General features: G+C 34.0%; 1 protein-coding gene across 5 annotated transcripts in view; it reads right to left on the reverse strand.

The window, feature by feature from the left end:
* Positions 1-4,919: 4,919 nt before the first annotated feature.
* LOC306844909 (TOX high mobility group box family member 2-like) overlaps positions 4,920-21,543 on the reverse strand; it is a 123,027-nt gene continuing 106,403 nt past the window's right edge. For 4 of the 5 annotated variants that reach the window (XM_079377346.1, XM_079377343.1, XM_079377342.1 and 1 more), the window contains 4 exons: positions 16,061-16,141; positions 10,174-10,560; positions 8,378-8,514; positions 4,926-7,363 (listed from right to left, as the gene is read on the reverse strand). In XM_079377346.1, coding sequence (XP_079233472.1) covers positions 7,321-7,363; positions 8,378-8,514; positions 10,174-10,560; positions 16,061-16,141 — 648 coding nt within the window. In that variant the 3' untranslated portion in view covers positions 4,926-7,320. Of the gene's footprint in view, positions 7,364-8,377; positions 8,515-10,173; positions 10,561-16,060; positions 16,142-21,543 lie in introns of all 5 variants that reach the window. The other variant, XM_079377345.1, reaches the window with a different exon arrangement.

A 21,543-nucleotide genomic window follows, 5' to 3' on the forward strand; every position in this document is an offset into this window, starting at 1 on the left:
TAGAACACAGTACATAGTGGAAGTGCAGTGAGACATGCAATGAGACATAAATGTACAATCGCATTCATCAGAGATTGCATGCACTCATCAGTAGCAGCTTTGATGGCGGAAAATAGTGCATTTCATATAGAAAAACACACGGGTGCTCCCTTCGATACGATACTGAAAATCCACACACTAGATGGGTTAGTGCATGTGTTAAATCATACTATATCTCTGATCCCAAAATGCCTCTTGAAGCGTGTGTGTGTGTGTGTGTTGTGATTTATTTAATCAGGTTTGTTGTTCCTCTGAGTGCTGTTTCTGTGACACTCACACCTGAATTAAAGATAACGTAAATGAGCCGTGTGACAGAAAGAAACATTCCCTCATTTATCGAATTATCACTTTGTTTGAAACAGCTCAATAAAACGGAGCACGCAGGATTTTTTCCTTTAAGGACCTTAATTAAATTAGATTAGGATTTCATTTATTTCTGTGTGTGTGTGAGAGTGTGTGTGTGTGTGTGTGTGTGTGTGTGTATGTGTGTGTGTGTGTTAATAAGACATTTAGACTCCGATGAGCTCTCAGGTTTAAAGCTACAGTATAAAATTAAACACCCTCAGTACTAAATTAAAGATATAGGTCAACAAAAAATGAAAATAGTGCCAGTATTTAAACAGGATTTCCTGTTCATCAAAAGCCCTTTCCAGTTGACCTGGAAATAATTGTCTTTTTTTGCTGTTGATGAATCTTTCAAGCTGTTCAATTTAGTACTTATTCAAATTTTTTTTTAAATATATAAATAAATAAATATATATTTATGTGTATATACAGTATATGTGTGTGTGTATGTATGTGTATGTATATATATATATATATATATATATATATATATATATATATATATATATATATAAATTTACATAAATATTTTTTTCTTCAATTTTTGTTTTGCAATTTTTTGTATATTTTTAAAAATATAAATACATGTTTTTATTTATATTTTTATTTATATTATAATAAATATTTTGCCTTCCACATATTCAGTCTGAAGTTTTTTATTATAAAAACTGTGCAAATACTTCTGATTTGCTGTTTTTAATTCATAGTTTTTATTGTTTTGCATGAGTTTATTCCTCATGTATTATCTTAGTACAAATTACGCTAAATTAAAATAAGAATTGTATGAATTGTTGGGAGTCCTATATTTTTTTAAATAAAATGCATTTTAAATGTCTGTACTGTTTTGCATACTAAATTTGTAGTATACAGTAGTCTTGTAGTATACACTCTGTACACTGAAATATGCAAAGCTGCTTATTCTCAAAAGTGTGTAAATAGTTCTGATTGGCTGCAAACCAAAACTTAAGTTTGTTTAGTATCTTTATTTCTCATGTTTTCTCAGTGTGTGTGATTCGAGATGATTTCTGGGAAAGCATTATGCCAGCATCAGCAAATCTGACGAGGTTGGTGTGAAATTCACACGGCTTTCTTCAGGTAGCTGACCTCTTTAACCTCTGAAGGTGTTTGGGCACGTTATGACAGACTGGTGACTCAGTCTCTGGGTATGAGTGACCGGTGAAGGGCTGAATTCTGGAGGGTGTCTGTTATTTGGATTGGAGCGCAGCCACGGTGGTGGTTTCTCTGGGTGGATGTGGACAGATGAAGCCAGCAGAGGCACGAGAAAAGAACAAGTCAATCAGCTTTGAGAGGGTTTTTCTCTGTAACGCTGGGGAAGCACATTCACATGCCGCTATCAGCCGCACGATCTGGACACACAATGTGGTGTTACAGTAAATTCTGGTGGAGCACCTGACTGATGATAAGAAACAAGGGCTTTTGACGCTTCTGTTCATTCGGTCCACACCCACAGCATCCACCGCCTCACACTCATCAGCAACAAACTCTCCTGTCCTCTGTATTTCCCCCTGATAGCACAAATTATATTTCACACTAGTCTATTAACTTCACTAGCATTTTTATGACAGTTAACCACATTTTGACCACAAAATTGCAACTCACATCACCCCATAATCAACTGAAATGAGTTATATTACATAAAATATTAGTCCTAAAAATTTTAATAATTTCATTTTTTATTTTTTTAAAGCCAATTAAGAACATTTCATGACTGTAAATTTTTAATACTGTAACGAGAAATATATAATTAATTTTTGAATTTGAGGTGAAATATGAGCTACATGTGTTCTTGACATTATCAAATTAATCACAATATCATGACCAGATCATTACACATACATGCTTTAACTGAATAAATACATGCAACAAAAATAAATAATGTAGAATATAAAACAAATAAAGTAAAATAATAACTAAATAAATGTAATAAATAAACAAATACATTTTTCAATATAAAAAAACAAACTATGCCTCTTTAAGGGCCATTAGGACCAGAAATGTTCTTCTAGGAACAGAAATTTTGTATACTGTAATGTAATTTTTTTATTTTTTATTTTTGAACTGAGAATGTATGCATCATGGTCTGGACATAGTATTTTTATTTATTTTTTTGTAATTAATCAAATAATAAAACTGGCCTAGTTGTACACAGTTGTCTTTTCTAGGTTTACCAAGTCGTCTTTTCTGAAATATTAAATTTTGCTAAACTTTAATTATTAAATCATCTTATTCCCCACTAAAAGAGGAACACATTTGTGGAGATAAACATCAAGAAATGTCAAGAACACATGCAGCTCATATTTCATTCGAAAATCAAAATAAATACAATATATTTTGCAAGTGAAGCCTATTAACTTAAGGACAACAAGTCCTCTTTTCTGAAACTTTTCATTTTGCTGAACCTAAAAAAAAAAATGATGAAAAAAGGCATGAAAAGAAAAAAGCAAAGCTCTTATAAAAGGCAGAAACTGAAACTCTTTTCTTGTCAAATCCACCCACGTTTCCTGAGCGTGTTCTCGCTCTTTCTCTCTCTCTCCTCTAACAAAAGACCAGTCAGAGAGAAAGGCAGAGGAAAAAGACTTAAACTAACCTCCTCTGTTAAAGAAGTCTAGACCAGTTACACATGTGGTCTTGTTAGCTAAAACTGTTGACATGGAAACCATAGCACATACGTTACATGTGCGACATCAAAGGAGGAGAAAATGACAAGAAACATAGAGAAGAAAGCTCTTGTCAGAGTCAGTTCAGCGCACGTTGCACCACAAAAGCTTGAACCGCAGAAGTGGAAAGTTTCCATGTCGCAGGTCATAAACTGTTTGACTGTTCAGTCCTGATGTCCACTGCAACGTTAAACCTACTGTAAATGCGTTTCTTTTAGATAATGTACTTTGCCAGCATGCAGCTCGAATGGACTCAGTTTTCAACATAAAAAAAATTGGGGGGTTCATAAATTTAACACAAAGTCTTTATGCATAATGTATTATAAAGGTGTTCAGAATGTATGTTGTAATGCATTAAATCTATTCATAGATAATTGTAACCAGAGTTAAAATGCATTTTAGTATTTGTAGGTTTGTTTAGTTTTTTAATGCATTATACTTAATAAAGGTGTAACAATTATTCATGAGCTCACACAATGCATTATAAGGTGCATTACGAGACATAATTAATGCATTAAAACTGCATGGTATATAAAGGCTTTAGGTAAAGTGGGACCAGTTCATCCTCTAAAATGCCTCACCAATCCATCTTGTTGTTCAATAAATACTCTTTTCACCATGCAATCAATTCAAGATGGACAAGTAAGATGACTTTTGAATGCATGATTTGGTGTCTCGGCAAATCTAGAGGAGAAACATTTGAGATTTCTGGAGAATTAATCTCATTGCTTTAAATTGTAATACTAAAGCAAACTCCCTTATGATTTTCATTCCTATGGGACGTTGTTAGGACTGAACTTTTGGCCTCCTTCCTGGTGCTTTTTGCAATGAAATATCAAGGTGTCGCTTGCTTTATTGTAATACACAAACAATAACACGCACACGATTGCACAATGAAATGGCATATTTCTATCTCCATCACCTTATGTTTCATTAAGATTATATGACTGAGATATTCCTCGTAATGTGTGTCACAGCACGGAATGGCGGTTCTGGGTTCCAATTGTTCAATAATGATCTATCTGCCAATTCTGGCAGAAACACCCGCCGCAATATGAATAAAACATATACATGGGGCGGCCAGGCAGTTTTACTGTATAGCTTTGCTTGTCAACTGCTTCTGAGAAAAAACGCATATTATGAGAAATGTTATAAATGGGTCTATACTTTCAGAAGCAACCACAAAAACCAAGAGATTTCAGGTCAGAGTCCACCATATGGATGTTGTACCGTGGTAAATATGAAGAGACGTTTAGCATTCATGCATCCTGCTGTGTGAGACTGACTCATACATGTTATACCATAATGTCGTTTTCTTTCTTATGTTACAATATTTCTTTCATAACAGACCTTGCAAAGTATATATTTTTTTTCAAATTAAGCAATAAGGCACATGAGGCTTTGCTTTAGCAAATATTGTCAAATAGTAGTGAGAAAGTGATTGATTTTAACACACACACACACACACACACACACAGACAGATATATTTGCATTTTTTAAAATATTGTTTATGACAATTGAGCACATTTTGACCACAAATTTGCAATATAATTTATAATTTTGTATCGTAATAGTATAAAAATTCTATAGTAATGCATAGTAATTTGTATAATAGTAGTACAATAATTTATAATTTTGTAAATTCTTTTTTTATTATTAAAAATATTTTTAATTTAGATTGTATTTTTGTATTGTTTGTTGTATTTTTGTTGCCTTTTCCAGGGTAACCAAGTTCCGTTGTCGGAATCTTTTCATTTTGTTGAATCATTTTATTCCACACTGAAAGGACAAACTCATTGCGGAAGTGGTTGATTTTAACACCTAGTATACCTTTAAAAAATCCCAACTACAAACATCTCATTTAACGTTTTTATTACGGACAAAATGAAACAAAAGGCATAGTGACACAAAATGACCTGGCTGGCAAGGAAAGAAAAAAACCAGCATTCAAAAAGTAAAAATAAAAAATAAAAGCAATTGTCATCATCATCATCATCATCATAATCAAAAAAACAATAGAATTCAAATATTGTAGTTATAAGCAAAATTGATCTCATTTTGTTCATAAATAGAAACCTGTTAAACATTATTAAATATTAATTGATGGGCAACTTGTTGATAACAATTTTAAAATAATTATCATTGCTGACTTTACAAATAAAATAACTACAATTGGCAGGTTTGTACACAAATTAAATGTCTTAGAAGTTATTCTTTTTATTCAACTAAAAATAGTATGCTACAGTAGAAAAAAAGATTAAAATAAAATGTTCGACTAAATGATAAAATGCATTTAATTTTTTCCCCACAAAACTTAAAGATGAGATCAACACAATAGAACATCTAGCAAAAGCTACTAGAAAACTATAGACCCACTGTTGTTTTACTGTGTGCTGTATTATCTCACATTGAGAACATTATAGTTCACCTTTACATGTTATATTGGTGGATTTAACGTCAGTCAAGACCAGGCAAAAGAAATGACCCGGGTTTCAACAGAACTACTGCTTCAGGCTTGAAACAAACTCTATGCAAGCACACAAATGTGAAATGCGGTGCATTATCTGTGTTATCATAAGTATTAACATAAACTGAAGAGAATCTTGCTGAATAATCAGGATTAATAGCACAAACATTTGGAAACTGCGCTTGCAACGTGTCAGCCAAGTGTTCACATCTGCGTACTTGTGTGAAGTATGCTTCTGGCCTTTGACCTGAATCTGGAACATTTACGCTTCTATACGTCGCATGTAGAACCTGAGAGTAAATCGACAAAGCTGAACAAATCACCTCACAATTTTGGCTGTGAACACTCTTCGTAAAACTATACATTTGCGATCTCAGAGTTATGGAAACCCATTTCCGCCACTGAATAAAAAAAATAATAATTTAGACTTTTTATCTCAAAATTCAGACTTTTTTCTTAGAGTTGTGTGATAGTATAAACTCGCAAGTTTGTATCTTGCAATTCTGACTTTTTTTCCTCGCAATTGTGAATTAATATTGCACAATTCTGACAATTTGTTTTGCAATTCTGATTGTTTTCTCACAATTCTGACTTTTTTGTTGCAATTGTCACTTTGTATCACGCAATTCTGAGAAAAAAGTCTGAATTGCAAAATTAAACTTGCAACTGCAAGAAAAAAAAGAATTGTGAAATAAAAAGTCACAATTACCTTTTTTTATTTTGTGTTCAGTGGTGGAAACAGACTTCCATACAGTCGTGCAGGAGTCCTGCTTCAAAATCATAAATGAGGCTCTGATGAATCGGGGAGCCTAAATGGAGAGCCAGGTCATGCAGTCTGTCATGGTTTTTGCCATAGATCTTTTTTTGGGAAATCACACCAGTGAGCACAGATTTTAATGCAAGATTGTGTACGTGTGGAAACACTCTTCTGATATCACCTGCACAGGCTGTTCAGTTACACAACGCACAAATACACTCACATACGCTCATTCATACCGGCACGCATTCACAAAATACCATTTAAAATACAAATCAATGAATTATAAGTCATATTAAAGAAGGAAAAAATATCTGGACTTCATCTTCCCAATTTTACCCCCCAAAAAGTGATATTTACAATCACACTGTGACAGATCAACAAAGACCTACACGGGTCTTTAGAATTACAAAAAGAAGTTTTCAATTTTTCCATTTGCGTATTTCTTTTTTCTTGTCTATTTTTCTGCCTAAAATTCACAGAGCATTAGTTGAACAGCAACGTATTGCCCTCAGAAAAGTATTTTCTCTAAAGTAAAGGACCTGTTGGCCAAAAGAAGCCCTATGTTGCAAGCAGGAAATAAATAAAAGTACAACAGCAAAACAAAAATAAAATAAAAATGAGACCAGAGGGAAAGTAACTGAGAAACTACGAGGAGAGTTTTCCTCTGTTTTAGTTAAAGCTCATTTGCCCTGAGGGCCAGTTTAATGGTAGTTTGCTTTATTATTATTTTTTTTTTTTCCTTTTGATTTTTGTTATATACATCTTTTTTTGTCGTTTTCTTTTAAGTTTATTCAGAGACGGGGTGAGTGCTCTCTGAGGTCTCTGGCGGAGAGGCCTGTACATTTTTAAGTGCTTGGCAAAAATGAAAGGATCACTAGTAGTCTTCAGAACGCGTACACACACACATCCTTCTAAAAACGAATGAAAAATGACACTGAGGGAAACTGATGAAAGGTGGGAAGGGTAGAAAGGTGCGGGGGACTCCCTGGTGTTGTTTCTTCTTTTCTCTTTCCATTCTCCTTGTTTTGCTTCAAGTGAGGTAGAGTGGCTTATCCCTGCCTATCATACTGCCACTGCGAAACAATAAGAAATAAATGAGTGTCAGGAAAACGTTAACGTCTTGCTTTTAAAAAAACTCTAAAAGTTCTCTTGAGAAAATTTTCAGCCAAAAATGACAATTGTGTCATTATTGACTAACCCTCATGTCACTCCACACCAAAATTCAAACCAATCCATTGAACAAATATAAAGATATTGGGCAAAATTTCTGAGCAACCAAAAAAAAAGCCTGAATAAATTAAGTTGTTTTTATGAATTATAAATGCTTTTTGATTATTAATTAACCATTAAAATGGAAAAAATAAACAGAAAACACAATTTGATAAAAAAAAAACAAAGCAACGGAATTTGAGAGAAAAATAAAAAATACTTCATAGGGCCCTAAAAATTTGCTTTTTGGTAAGCTTTTAATAAATTGATGTTAAATTGTATTAAATTGTTTTGATTTAACCATTAAACGGAGTCCAGAAAAAGAAAACTGAAAAAAAAAATTATAATAATAAAATAAAAAAAGTAATCCAGAAAATTTAAATGGAATAAAAATGGATATAAAATGGAAATAAAATGGAATTTGAGAAAAAAATAAAAACACATAAGGACACTGTATTCACTCAAAGTTGTCTTCAGATCCATCTTATGACTTTAGAACACTGAAAAAACTGCTCATGAGTCATATGGACTGCAGTCATGAAACTTAAGATGATTTTTGTCAGTACTCTAGAGCAGTGTGAACATTCGGCTAAATATCTACTTTTGTATTCCACATAAGAAAAGTCATACAGGATTGGAATGACATGAGGTTGAATAAATAATGACAGAATTTTCATTTTTGGGTGTACTAGTCTTTTAACTTTGTTATTGTATGTGTTTTTTTTGCATTGCATTGTTATATTACACAATAAATAATTCATGCTGCGCTGCTCTGAAACCACACATGCCGCCTGCACACGCTCACCGAGTCCCCTGATACTGTGAGACACGTCTCGTGGGACAAGCACATTTAACATCGTAACAAACACACTGTTTACCTGCAGTGGTTTCCGCCGCATTCCTGGTTGCAGTACTCGCTGTCCCAGTCGGGGTTCTGGCCCGCTGGGTTCGGAGCCCCTGGAGACTGAGACCCCCCCACGCTCTTCTGATACTCGGACTGTAAGTGAGAGAATCCCTGGGAGAGAGAGAACACACATACAGTATATTATTAGCATTTTTAGGCCAGAAACATATACAAGTATGCAAACATGAATGCTTGGCCAATGCAATGCAAGTGTGAGGCCCTGATTGACATACTTCACATAGGAAACTGAAATTTTAAACAAATTCTAAAAATAGAAAGCATGCTATTTAAAAAAAAATAAAATGCATTCTAAGAAGTCAACCTCTAATTTGTTTCTCACTTCTCATTTTCTCACAGCTGATAAAATGTTCTCTTTTATTGCTTCACTGCAGGGAGGTGCTAAACACTGATGGTGCTTTGGAAAATCAGACCTTTTCACTTCACATGGCGTCTTCTGACAAAGACAACACCTCCAAAACAACACATCCTCCACCCCAGTTCTCACTTCATTTCATTTCACCTTACACTGCAACCACAGTCCTTTTCCAACTTAATTTGGTAACACTTTCCCAATAAGATTATATTAGTTACTGTTAAAACTCTGATCACCGCTATTACTGTCTTAAACAAAAACCAGGGTATAAATACTGTGTGTTTCATTGGTTTTCCACATAAAAATACGTTTTTTTAAATTACACTTTAGATCATGGCAAGCTTGGAATGGAATACTACCATACTGTTTACTGCACACTGCATATACACAATGCATGCTATTTTTTTTTCCAAAATAGTAATTTCAATTGTAGCATTGATAAATGTCACTATAGCCATGTTTGGAATATATGTTATATACTGTATAATAAAAAAACACACACACACACACACACACACACACACAAACTATTAAGAGCGGTATGCAAAGATAAAGATTTCTAAAGTTATAGTCACTGCATACTGTGCATTACATACTACAATCTTTTTTTCCTATGCAACAATAATTTTTTTTTTTTCCCCAAAATACTAAACTGTAACATTGATATATGGTCATGTTTGGAATGGAATTTATGTTATGTTATGTATTGTATAAATAAATAAATAACACTACTAAAGGCAGTATGCAAGGATAAACATTTCTAGGATTATATTCACTGCATACTGTACAGTACTTAATTTTTTACTTATTTTTTTGCACTAGGCAACATTAAACTTTTCTAAAGCTGTTTACAATTAAACACTGTAGTACAGTTTATTGCATACATAGAGTTTGCATTGTATACTCATTATTAAAAAAAAGTTGTATGTGACACACTATGCAACAATAACAGTAAAGAGGCAGACAGTGGTATGCAAACTCATGTTTAAATGAGGAAATGACGTCCAGTTATCATTTCTGGAAAAAACAATGTCATTTGCATTTAGAAAATCAAATGAACACTGGAAATGGAAGGTCAAGTTGAGCACATTGCATTACAACTTTAAAGGCGATTTTCTCAATATTTGTATTTTTTGCCCCTCAGATTCCAGATATTTAAATTGTATCTCGGTCAAATATTGTCCTATCCTAACAAATCATACACCAATGGAAAGCTTATTCATTCAGCTTATTCATGTATAAATCTCAGTTTCAAAAAATTGACCATTATGACTGTTTTTTTGGTCCAGGGTCACATTTTAGCAAATATCTATGCACAGTATTCAATGGCAGTGTGCCGTTCCAGTCGCACCCCATAAACAAAACCACGTGTGGCGTTTCCCTGCATGCACACTAACCTGCTGTCCTGGGGGTGGGGAGTGCAGCGGAGCCTGGAGGCCCATCTGGTGAGAGATGATTGGCTGCGACTGGACCTGCTGCATGCGGATTGGCTGGTTGAGGAGGGAGCTCTGGTGCAGAGAGAGCTGCTGGTGGAGGGGAGGGCTGATCTGGAAGGATGCTGGGGGGGAGGCACTGAGCGCGGGCAGCATGGCCGAACGGGGCAGGCCGTGTCTGGGAGCCCCCGCTGCATAGCTCTGGAGGTCCGAGAGAGGGAAGGGGCTGGGGCCCAGGTACGGGGAGGAGGGTTGGGGCGGGACGCTGTACAGGGGGGCATTGGGGGGCATCATGTGTGATGACGGCTGACTAGACTGGGCGCTTTTGCTCTCCACCGGGTCACTGTAGGTCTGACAGAGAGGAAGACAGAGCACATGCACATTATATTTATGGTAGTGCTGGGCAATGATTAATCGTGATTAATCGCATCCAAAATAAAGGTTTTTGTTTATATAATATATGTGTGTGTACTGTGTATATTTATTATGTACAGTATATATAAAGACACACACATACAGTATATATTTATATATTTTGAAAATATTTACATGTACTTACAAGTATATATTTATATTCATATAATTTATATTATATAGAAATATATTTAAAATATAAACATAACATATTTTTCTTAAATATATACATGCATGTGTGTGTATTTATATATACATAATACATATACACAGTACACACACATATTATGCACACAAAAACTTTATTTTAAGGTGTCCTTGTTACACTGTAAGTAAGTACTGAGTACTAAGTACTGAGTAATATTAATTAACTACTTGTACTTACTATATGGCTAGGGTTAGGATTAGAGTTTGGCTTAGGGTTACTTGCATATAATTATGCATATCTTATTGTTATTTTAATAGTAAGTACATGTAACGTGTAACAAGGACACCTTAAAGTGTTACCAAACGTTTGTTTTGGATGCGATTAATCATTGCCCAGAGCTAATTTATGCATGTTTATATAAATATTAGTATAAAATAGCAGCAGGTGCATGAGTTTAAACCCTCTCAGACTTCATATTTCCCACTAATTCTTCTTCTGCTTTAGTCTCAAATACGCTCTTCATCCTCCCAACAAAAAAATGCATGAAAAACTCATTCATGACCAAAAAGATGCAACCTCTTTTCAAGCTTAGAAAACAACATGGATTTGATAGATATAAGTTGATATAATATTGTCATTAAGAATTTAGTGGAATTTGAGGGTGAAATGTACATGGAATACACTGTAAAGAAAATAAAATGAAATAAAATAAAGTTTTAAGTACCTGTAAAAAAAAAAAATACTACATTTAAATCATTGTGCTTCAAAACTGCACGTTTGTAATTAATTGTGAAATTTACTAGCATTTTCTGAGCAAAAATCGTTTCTGTTTTTTAAATTTTCTGTATAAACTTGGCACAACTTGAATGGAAATGAGAAACGAGATCTTCTTGATCTCTTTTGCAAAATAAAGGCTTCTACTGTACTTCTCAGATGTTTCTCCTGAGAAAACGTATGCGTTTAACAAAAACATTTCTGATCAAATGACTCAACTACATCTATTTTAATTTCTTCTGAGAACATTTAGGAGAAAACGTTATGTGGATTGGATAGTTAGACCAATTCCTTCTATCATATTTTCCTCCTTTTCAATGCATTAGCGTATATGAACATATCAGTAAAAGCATATGCCAAAAACAGATTTCGTTGAAATATTTTATTATATGCAATGAAGGACGGCATTTAAGTAAGGCATCTCAAGCTGTGCTCAGATTTGCCAAGATCCAAAGTCTGCAATCAAAAGCCAGAAATCTCAATCCAATGACTCATTCCCATCTATTTTTATTTAAAATTTTTAGAATCAGAATCAGAATCAGAATCAGAATGAGCTTTATTGGCCAAGTATGTTTACACATACAAGGAATTTGTTGTAGTGACAGAAGCTCCACAGTGCAACAGAAAGACAGCAACAGGACAGGACACAAGATAATAAAAGAATAACAACAATTAACCAAAAGGCAATGTACAAAGCAGCAAAAACACAATATATAATATAGACAACTATGTATATACAGGTCAAGTATGTGCAAATTAGAAATGAGAAAGTAAAGATAAAATTAGTGAGTGTGGTGAATGGATAGTGTATTATAGTTGTGTGTTCCACGTTTATTGTTGAGTGTTCATGAGATGGATTGCCTGAGGGAAGAAACTGTTCCTGTGTCTGGTCGTTCTGGTGCACAGAGCTCTGTAGCGTCGACCAGGCGGTAACAGTTCAAAGAGGGAGTGTGCTGGATGTGAGGGGTCCAGAGTGATTTTATCAGCCCTTTTGCTCACTCTGGATAAGTACAGTTCTTGGAGAGTGGGGAGGGTTGAACCAATGATTCGCTCAGCAGTCCGGACTACCCTCCGTAGTCTTCTGAGGTCAGATTTGGTAGCTGAGCTGAATCAGACAGTTATTGAAGTGCAGAGGATGGATTCAATGATGGCGGAGTAGAACTGTTTCAGCAGCTCCTGTGGCAGGTTGAACTTCCTCAGCTGGCGAAGAAAGTACAACCTCTTCTGGGCCTTTCTGACAGTGGAGTCTATGTGACTATCCCACTTCAGGTCCTGGGAGATGGTGATGCCCAGGAATCTGAATGACTCCACTGCAGTCACAGTGCTGTTCATGATGGTGAGTGGGGGGAGAGCAGGGGGGTTTCTCCTGAAGTCCACAATCATCTCCACAGTTTTGAGCGTGTTAAGCTCCAGGTTGTTAAGACTGCACCAGACAGCCAGCTCCTTAACCTCCTGTCTGTAAGCAGACTCGTCACCGTCCTGGATGAGGCCGATCAGTGTAGTGTCATCTGCAAACTTCAGGAGCTTGACAGAGGGGTCTTTAGAAGTGCAGTCGTTGGTGTAGAGGGAGAAGAGCAGTGGGGACAGAACGCAGCCCTAAGGAGCTCCAGTGCTGATGGTACGAGTGCTGGATGTGAATTTACCAAGCTTTACTAGCTGCTGTCTGTCTGTCAGGAAGCTGTTGATCCACTGGCAGATGGAGGTGGGGACGAAGAGCCGGGTTAATGAAGTCCACAAACAGGATCCTCACATAAGTCCCTGGTCTGTCCAGATGCTGCAGGATGAAGTGCAGTCCCATGTTGACTGCATCATCCACAGACCTGTTTGCTCTGTAGGCAAACTGCAGGGGGTCCAGTAAGGGTCCAGTGATGTCCTTCAGATAAGCCAAAACCAGTCTTTCAAATGATTTCATGGCTACAGACGTTAGGGCCACAGGTCTGTAGTCATTAAGTCCAGTAATTTTGGGTTTCTTTGGGACGGGGATGATGGTGGAGCGTTTGAAGCATGAGGGGACTTCACACAGCTCCAGTGATCTGTTGAAGATCTGTGTGAAGATGGGGGCCAGCTGATCAGCACAGGTTTTTAGGCAAGCTGGTGACACACCGTCTGGGCCTGGTGCTTTCCTTCTTTTGTTCTTCCGGAAGATCTTTCAAAACGACAATAAAAGTCGTTCAAGTCGTCTGCCAGGTGTTGATTCTCCAGAGTGCTGGGGGATGGTGACTTGTAACTGGTGATGTCCTTCATTCCTATCTACACTGAAGCAGGATCACTGGAAGATATTTTTTTCCTGAGCTTGTCAGAATAATTCCTCTTTGCCGCTCTGAATGATTTATGAATCATTTTATTAAATGAAGCATAAATGAGGATTGTCCTTGAGGAGGTAGTGCAACAAACTCATGAAACACGTGCAGAAGCATCAGTATTTAGAAGAGTGAGAGGGAAAACTGTCAGCAATCGCACAAAAGCATCTCTCTGTGATTTATCAAGCTGAGAGCGTGCGCTTACGCCAGAGCATTGTTTCATTACTGTTTTACACGGGAGCATGCATCGCAAATGGCAATATGTATTTCAAATGTCAGTGCGTGATGGCCAGTCGCTCGTGTTCATCAGCTGTCACCTTCATAACGCCTCATATATATTGAGCAGAATATCTAAACTGATCAACATGAAAAGATCGAGGGGCGAATCCGTGTTCGCAAAGAAAACGAGCCAAACCAAATGGGAAAACCAGCGCTGTTTGAGCGAGCACATCTGCTTCGGACGTTTTCAAACATCTCTCTTTAAATTAAACAAGTGGAGATTATCCAGGTCCTGAAAGTACATCATCACGCACCATATGATCGCTTTCAAAAGAGACTGTTATTAATGGTGCCATTAACCGCCTCGTATTTCACACAAACTCTAAACAACATCACAAACGAGAGCTTTACTTTTTTTTTTCACCAACTTTACCCATCATGTACTCATTACTAAACCTGTATGAGTTTCTTTCTTCTGTTGAACACAAAAAAAGCTATTTTGAAGAATGCTACTAACCAAACAGTTGCTGGTACCCGTTGGCTTACATAGCATGGACAAAATGACTATGGAAGTCAATGGGTACCAGAAACCGTTTGGTTATACATTCTTCAAAATATCTTCTTTTGAGTTCCAGATGTGACTGAAACTCATCCAGGTTTGAAACAAGTTGAGGATTAGTAAATATGACAGAAGTTAAATTTTTGGGTGAACTGTCCCTTTAAGACTCCTATTATGACTTATTATGCCGATTTTAAAAATATAATGTCAGAAAATGTAGTTTTACACAAACACAAACCCATATTTATCTAAAAACTACTAGACAGTAGTGCATCGCATTATAAAATAGCAGCAGGTGCATGAGTTTAAACACTCTCAAACTTCACATTTCCCACCGATTCTTCTCATGCTTTAGTCTCAAATACACTCTTCATCCCAACAAAAAAGTGCCTAAAAACCTAATTTATAACTAAAAAGAGTCACTCTCTTTTCATGAGTGTATGTTTCAAGTTTTGAGCTGTGAAAACGGCGTGGATTTGATATTTTTTCTATCATATTTTCCTCCTTTTCAATGCATGAGAGTATACGAACACATCAATCAAAGCATCTGGCAAAAACAGATTTTGACGAAATATTTAATTATACGTAATGGAGGACGAGAAAGGCGTTTAATAAAAGCCTCCGAGGTTGATGAATACTGTATTCACGGCTTAATCAGCGCTCTTGTTTTGGGCCAAGGAGCTCCGAGAGCGAGGTATGGAAAAGGAGAGAGAGTGTTTAGCATGAAAATGCAATTTGCGTTTTTAAAACGAGAAACAATGAATGTAAAATTAGTGGTTTGAAATCGCTGCGTTTTATTATGCAGATGAACGTATGCGATGAAACGACAGATCGTGCTGATTTCTGCTCATTTGAATGTCAAATGGCTTTCGTGAATTTGCCATCGATTTATGGATCGCGCAGGCGATGCAATCTAATAGATTACAACAACAGTTAGTGACCGCAGAAACATGACAGAGATGAATATCACTGACACAATTATGTATAAGGTTTGCACTAATGATGCTATTTTTGGGACTGTATACACGAGCGTGCCAACAGAATGAAGAATGAGCGTCTGAAGGATCAGTTCACACACAAATGAAGAATCTGTTATCATTTATTCACTCTCATGTCACTCCAAACCTGCTTAACTGAGGAGAATTTTTGAAGAATCTTTACAAGGTTCTTTTCTGTGCAAAATCAGTGCATATTGATCATATCTGTCAATTTAATTTAATTTAAATAAATAATGAGAGAATCAATTTTTTTTGGCTGAACTATCACTTTAAATCACATTTAATAATAAAAAAAAAACATTATCAGATTTTATTTTAGTTTAACTTTTAGTAATTTTATGTGCTTTCGTCACTTTTATATTCATATTATTTTTTATATACTGTTCCCCCAACATCAGCACTGACCCACAGACATCACAGACGTGAACTCGGTCGTTACCTTGGAAACCAGGCTGGCTCGGTATGCTGCCAGGGCTTTTAGGTACTCCTTCTTTGCTGCTTCTGTTTTCCGTTTGTATGCCTGCGAGGAGACCAAACACAACTGTGAATAAACACACACACACAATGCTGGAATATGAACAGTTAACCTTTGCTTTGCACTTGGTCAGTGCCATGTCAACAACTTTCAACCCCATGCATCTGAAACACACACGCTAGTTTAACCTAAACTTACCACCTAAAATCTAGTCCTCAGGTCTTTAGTGTCTCAGTGGAGAAAAATACACACACACACAAACCAAATCTTGCTTAGTGTTTTTATCTTATTTTCCAGTACAAATCAGTGTTATTTCAGTATTATTTAATTTATCTATTATTTTAAATATACATCTATATTGTTTTTATTTATTTTTATTTCAATTTTGGTTTTAGTTATTTTAGTACTTCAAGGTAAATGAGAAATGCATTGAAAATGATTCATTTTACATATTTTATTTTATTAAAATATATAAATATTTTGTTATTTTATTTCAGTTAATGTTTCAAGTCACCAATTATTATTATTATTATTTTCAGTTCCAGTTTCAGGTTAAGATAACTATAAGAAACCTGGAATAAACATGTTTAAATCAAGATACTTTTACTTGAGAAACAAAATAACATCAGATATTGTCTTGTTTTCTGAAAAAAAAATTCTCAAAATTAAGTGAGTTAAAAAAAACTAAACAAAAACAAATTTTCCCTTTGAATTAAGTCCTGAACCCATTGACAGATATTTTTTAATGTTTTAAGCATAAATACTGAGCAAGAAAATCATTCTTTAGCGTGTATTGCATGTTGCATATTGCATTTCAGTATTTCTTTAATGTGCTTTTGTCATGTTACTATTAGTTTTTTATTTATATCTATATTTATATTAGTCATTTTAACACTTCAGCTTATTTTTTTCCACGGATATTTTTTTTTTCTGTTTTTACGCATAATTACCAAGAAAATCGTGTTTTAATGTGCATGTTGCATATTGCATGTGACTGTAAATGCAGCTGTCATAATGGAAGTAAATTAACTATATGTTTCAAACAAAATCATTCTTTCTGGGTTCACATCGAGGAGGCCATTAGAAAACCAGACAGATTTCTAAGTGTACATCAAAGAAACAGCACAAAGGAAATAGAAAAGGCTGGGGGTTGTGGAAGAGAAAGACTGAATTTACTACAGTCTATGCAAACAAAGTGAATGAAATGCAATGCAGGCTAATGTAATTGCTTGTCAATCATTTCACCATCCCAGAATCACGGTTTCCATTTCTTTTTGGCAACAAGTGCAGCCAATTCCCTGTGAAATTGGGACGGACATCAGAATGATTTCAGCTGATGAGGGGAAACACGCTTTAAAGCGGCGACAGCATACGTCACGCTGCTTCCAGACATATCCAGACGACAACGCCAAATCACGAGCCCAGAAACTGAAGGAGAAAAGCAGTGTGACTTAACAAGATGAATATAGCTACGGTCCCATAGGAAGAAAAAATACAAATCATATCTCCTGAATATCTCAATTCTGTCTCATAAACAGCACAAACGCTTCCTTGAAAATCTCACATCTGTCTCCTCTAGAGTTTAGGATACTTCTACTTTCAATATAATTTAATCAATTTTCTCCAATTACATGGGAATTTAGGGGGAAAATGTGCCACATTTTCATGATAATAATGTCACATTGCAATAAATAAATAAATAAATATATAAATAATACATTTTTATGATGTAATAATTTTTTACATACATTAATAATACAAGAATATTATAATAAATAAATGTTGAAAACTGGTTTGGTTGACTGTCTTAAATTATCACTAATTTGTCAAGCTGATATTGTTCATTTGCTAAACGTAAAATGCCTCATTCTGCATCATTTATTCATGCTGGGAACTCATGAACCTTTAACACTTCAGCATTATTGCTCATTAGGAAATTATTAAGACAACTACTAGTATGTTTAATTTACTACTAGAATTGAAGTAATTCACATTTCTTAGTATCAGTGACACAAAAGTTACATGAACTAAAGTACAAAAAAAATAATAATTTGAAAAAGTAGTAAAAAGTGCATTTAGTCTAGGATTTACTTTAAAAAAATCACTCAGAAATTGTTAGCATATTTCGCAATTTACAAAACAGCAAATGACACAAAATAATAAAAACTAAATAGAGTTAAAACTAAATGAAAATAATAAAATTAAATAAAATTAAACTAAATGTTTTAGTGTAGGATTTACTTCAAAATGTTCACATAGAAATAACTAGTACATTTTACAAATTATTACAATAAAACAGAAAATAACAGAATAATAAAAATAAAATAACAGAATGTAAAAAAAGTAGTAAAATAGTAAAAATCACTAGTAAATGTTTACAAATTATTACAGCAAATGACACAAAATAATATAATATTAAATAAAATTAAAAATAAAATAAAATAAAATGTTGCACCAGCTTCTTCTAGTTATTGTAGTTTCTTTTACAGGAGCATCTCAGAAAATTAGAATATGGTGAAAAAGTTTGTTTTTTCTTGTAACTTATTTCAAAAAAGTGAAACTTTCATATTTTAGATTCATTACATGTAAAGTAAAACACTTCAAAAGTTTTTTTGTTTTAATTTTGATGATTAGAGCTTACAGCTGATGAAAGTCAAAAATCAGTATCTCAAAATATTAGAGTATTTCTGTAACTTATTTCTTTTTGAAATAATTTACAAGAAAAAATGAACCTTTTCACCATATTCTAATTTTCTGAGATGCACCTGTATAGTTGATTTGTGAGACGCCAGTTCAGGTTTTTTATTATGACAGTAACTGTTGATCCATCAGCATGCTTGAACCTTACTGAGAAGTTGATTTAAAGCAACATTTAATCAACACAACAACAAAAAAACAGCCCCAAAACATGAATGCCTTCATGGAGTGTGAATTTGTGACCTTGCGTGGCGATGGTTAAATATTGAACGAGGTGGCATCGCTTTTTGTAGTAATGAACTCCCGAGGAGCTCCCAGCAGCTTTGGTTTCAAATTAATTTAACCTCCACTAATGAGTGGCCCTAACGACAGCAGCTCTTAAATAAATTACCATGCCTAAGGATTTATAATTATTCCAAAGTGAGCGGATTCATTAGCAATTGAAGCCGTCAGAGAGGGAGCAGGTTGCTATGAATTAGGAGCAACGGAGCGTCGTGCCGCTCGCCCCCCGCAGAATTAGCTGTAATTGTACCTTAATGAAATGTTCTTGTTTGATAACCGCTTAATTATGGAAGACAATAACTGGCGAGACCCTCTGACACAGGGAATGGGCGTAAAGCCGGAGGGGAGGGAGATACATTTCACAGAGAATCTGGACCCAACGCTTCATTTGTGTCTCTGAGTGAATCTGAAGAGCGGCTCGACGCGTTCAGGAGGAGAAACAACACACAACGCAGACCGCTCAGAAGAGACAAGCTTCAGAATTAATGAGGCCGACTTGTGACGTTCCCAATGGAGAACATATATACACAAAGACGTATGAAGCATATTCATGAAAATATGCATGAATCTTATGAAAACATGCCCAGGTCACATGACATCCCAAAATTGTATTACTGTAATGAACTTGGTTACATTTGAGTTTGAGTTTGTTAATTCTATGAAAAAAAAAAAAAAAAAAAAAAATACTGGAATTTAACTATTTTTATTTAAATCAGCATGAATGAAATAAATGCTTCCACACTGAAAAAAAAACTGTGTAGGATTAATTTTTAAACTATTTTAATAGTAAATTTCACAATTAATTACAAAGAAACAGCAAGTAACAAATTAACTTAAATATGAAATTTCTAAAACAGAAAGAATTTTCTTGTTAAACACTCCAATATCTTAATTTAATTTATTTTTACAGTGGATGACATATAAATACTACTTTTAATACTTTTAATAACATTTAAATAATATATATTTTTTACATTACAGTAATGAGAATTTGGTGGAAAAATTAGCAAAATTTTCATGACTTATTTATTTATTTTTATTTTCTTACTCTTTAATGAAATATGAAGTGTGCAATATGTGTGAAATATATCTGGACATGTGTGAAATATATCTGGACAAAAAAAAAAAAAAAAAAAAAATTTTTTTTAAATATCTTCAATATGTTAATAATTCAAAAATAATATTAAAATAAAGAAAATAAAACACTAAATTAAAAAAGTAAAAAAAATGGACAATATCTAAAATTATTATTATTATTATATAAATAATATATTATTATTATTATTATATAAAATTATTAAATAAAACACTAAATAAAAATAAATAAATGACAATGTCTAAAAAACATTGTCAATTACAAAAAGTAATTATAAATTATAGTAAAATAATAAGATACAATAATAAATAAAATAAAATACTAAATTTAAATGTAAAAAATAAAATATCTAAAAATGAAAATAATTATAAATAATATTAAAATAAGATAAAATAACGAATAAAATAAAATACTAAAGTTAAAAAGTAAAAAAAAAAATCTAAATAAAATTAAAATGATTAATAAAATTAAAAAAAATGAAATAAAAGCTATACAAAGACATAAGAAGATGTTTGTTTGTATGTCTATCTAGTAGTTCAGACCCTGTCCTTAATGAAGCTGGAGTTCTGGAGCTTCTCTAACCAGTAAATAAATGTTAGGGAACGAGGGCTTATTGCCTGCGGTTGAGAGGGCGGCTGGAATTATGCCTGTTCAGCCACCGCGGTTCTCCATCATTTAACATATTCATCATTCACATGACTGACAGGTCAGGGCCATCACTAAAAGAAATGACAGTCATCTATTGGAGCAGAGGCCTATCAATCATCCACTAATGGCCCTATCAGAGCGGCTCTTCTGCAGCACGACTCTTCACACAATACTGCGCTCTGAGGACGGGAAACACAACGTTGCACTTGTTTTCCTAGATTATGAGCCCTAAAGCTCATCGAATATGGCCTTAGAATAAAAAATAAAGACTGAAAAAATGTAATGTCACAATTACTTTGAAAACATTTTCATAACATGCATAACACATTAAATAAAAAATTAAATAAAGTCAAATTTAAATAAAAATAATAAAATGAAAATGTTTTTACTTTGAAATTGTTTCACTCAAAAATTTCAAGTAAATTGTACAAATTACAATAAAACAGAATATGACATAAATAAAAAGTAAAAAAAATAAATAAAAATAAAAGATATTAAATAAAAATAATTTTGCCCAGCTTTCATTGATTATAAACACTAAAACTCACTGAATATGCCCTTAAAGTAAAATATAAAAAAGTATAAATAAAATGGTGTATGATTTATTTTGAAACCATTTTCACTCCCAAATTATTACAATAAAATGGCAAATAACACATGAAACTAATAAATGGAATAAAGTAAAAATAAAATTTTAATATTTAAAAAAATACATATTTTTAAT

This window comes from Barbus barbus (genome assembly GCF_936440315.1).
Source record: "Barbus barbus genome assembly, chromosome: 25".
NCBI classification, from domain to species: Eukaryota; Metazoa; Chordata; class Actinopteri; order Cypriniformes; family Cyprinidae; genus Barbus; species Barbus barbus.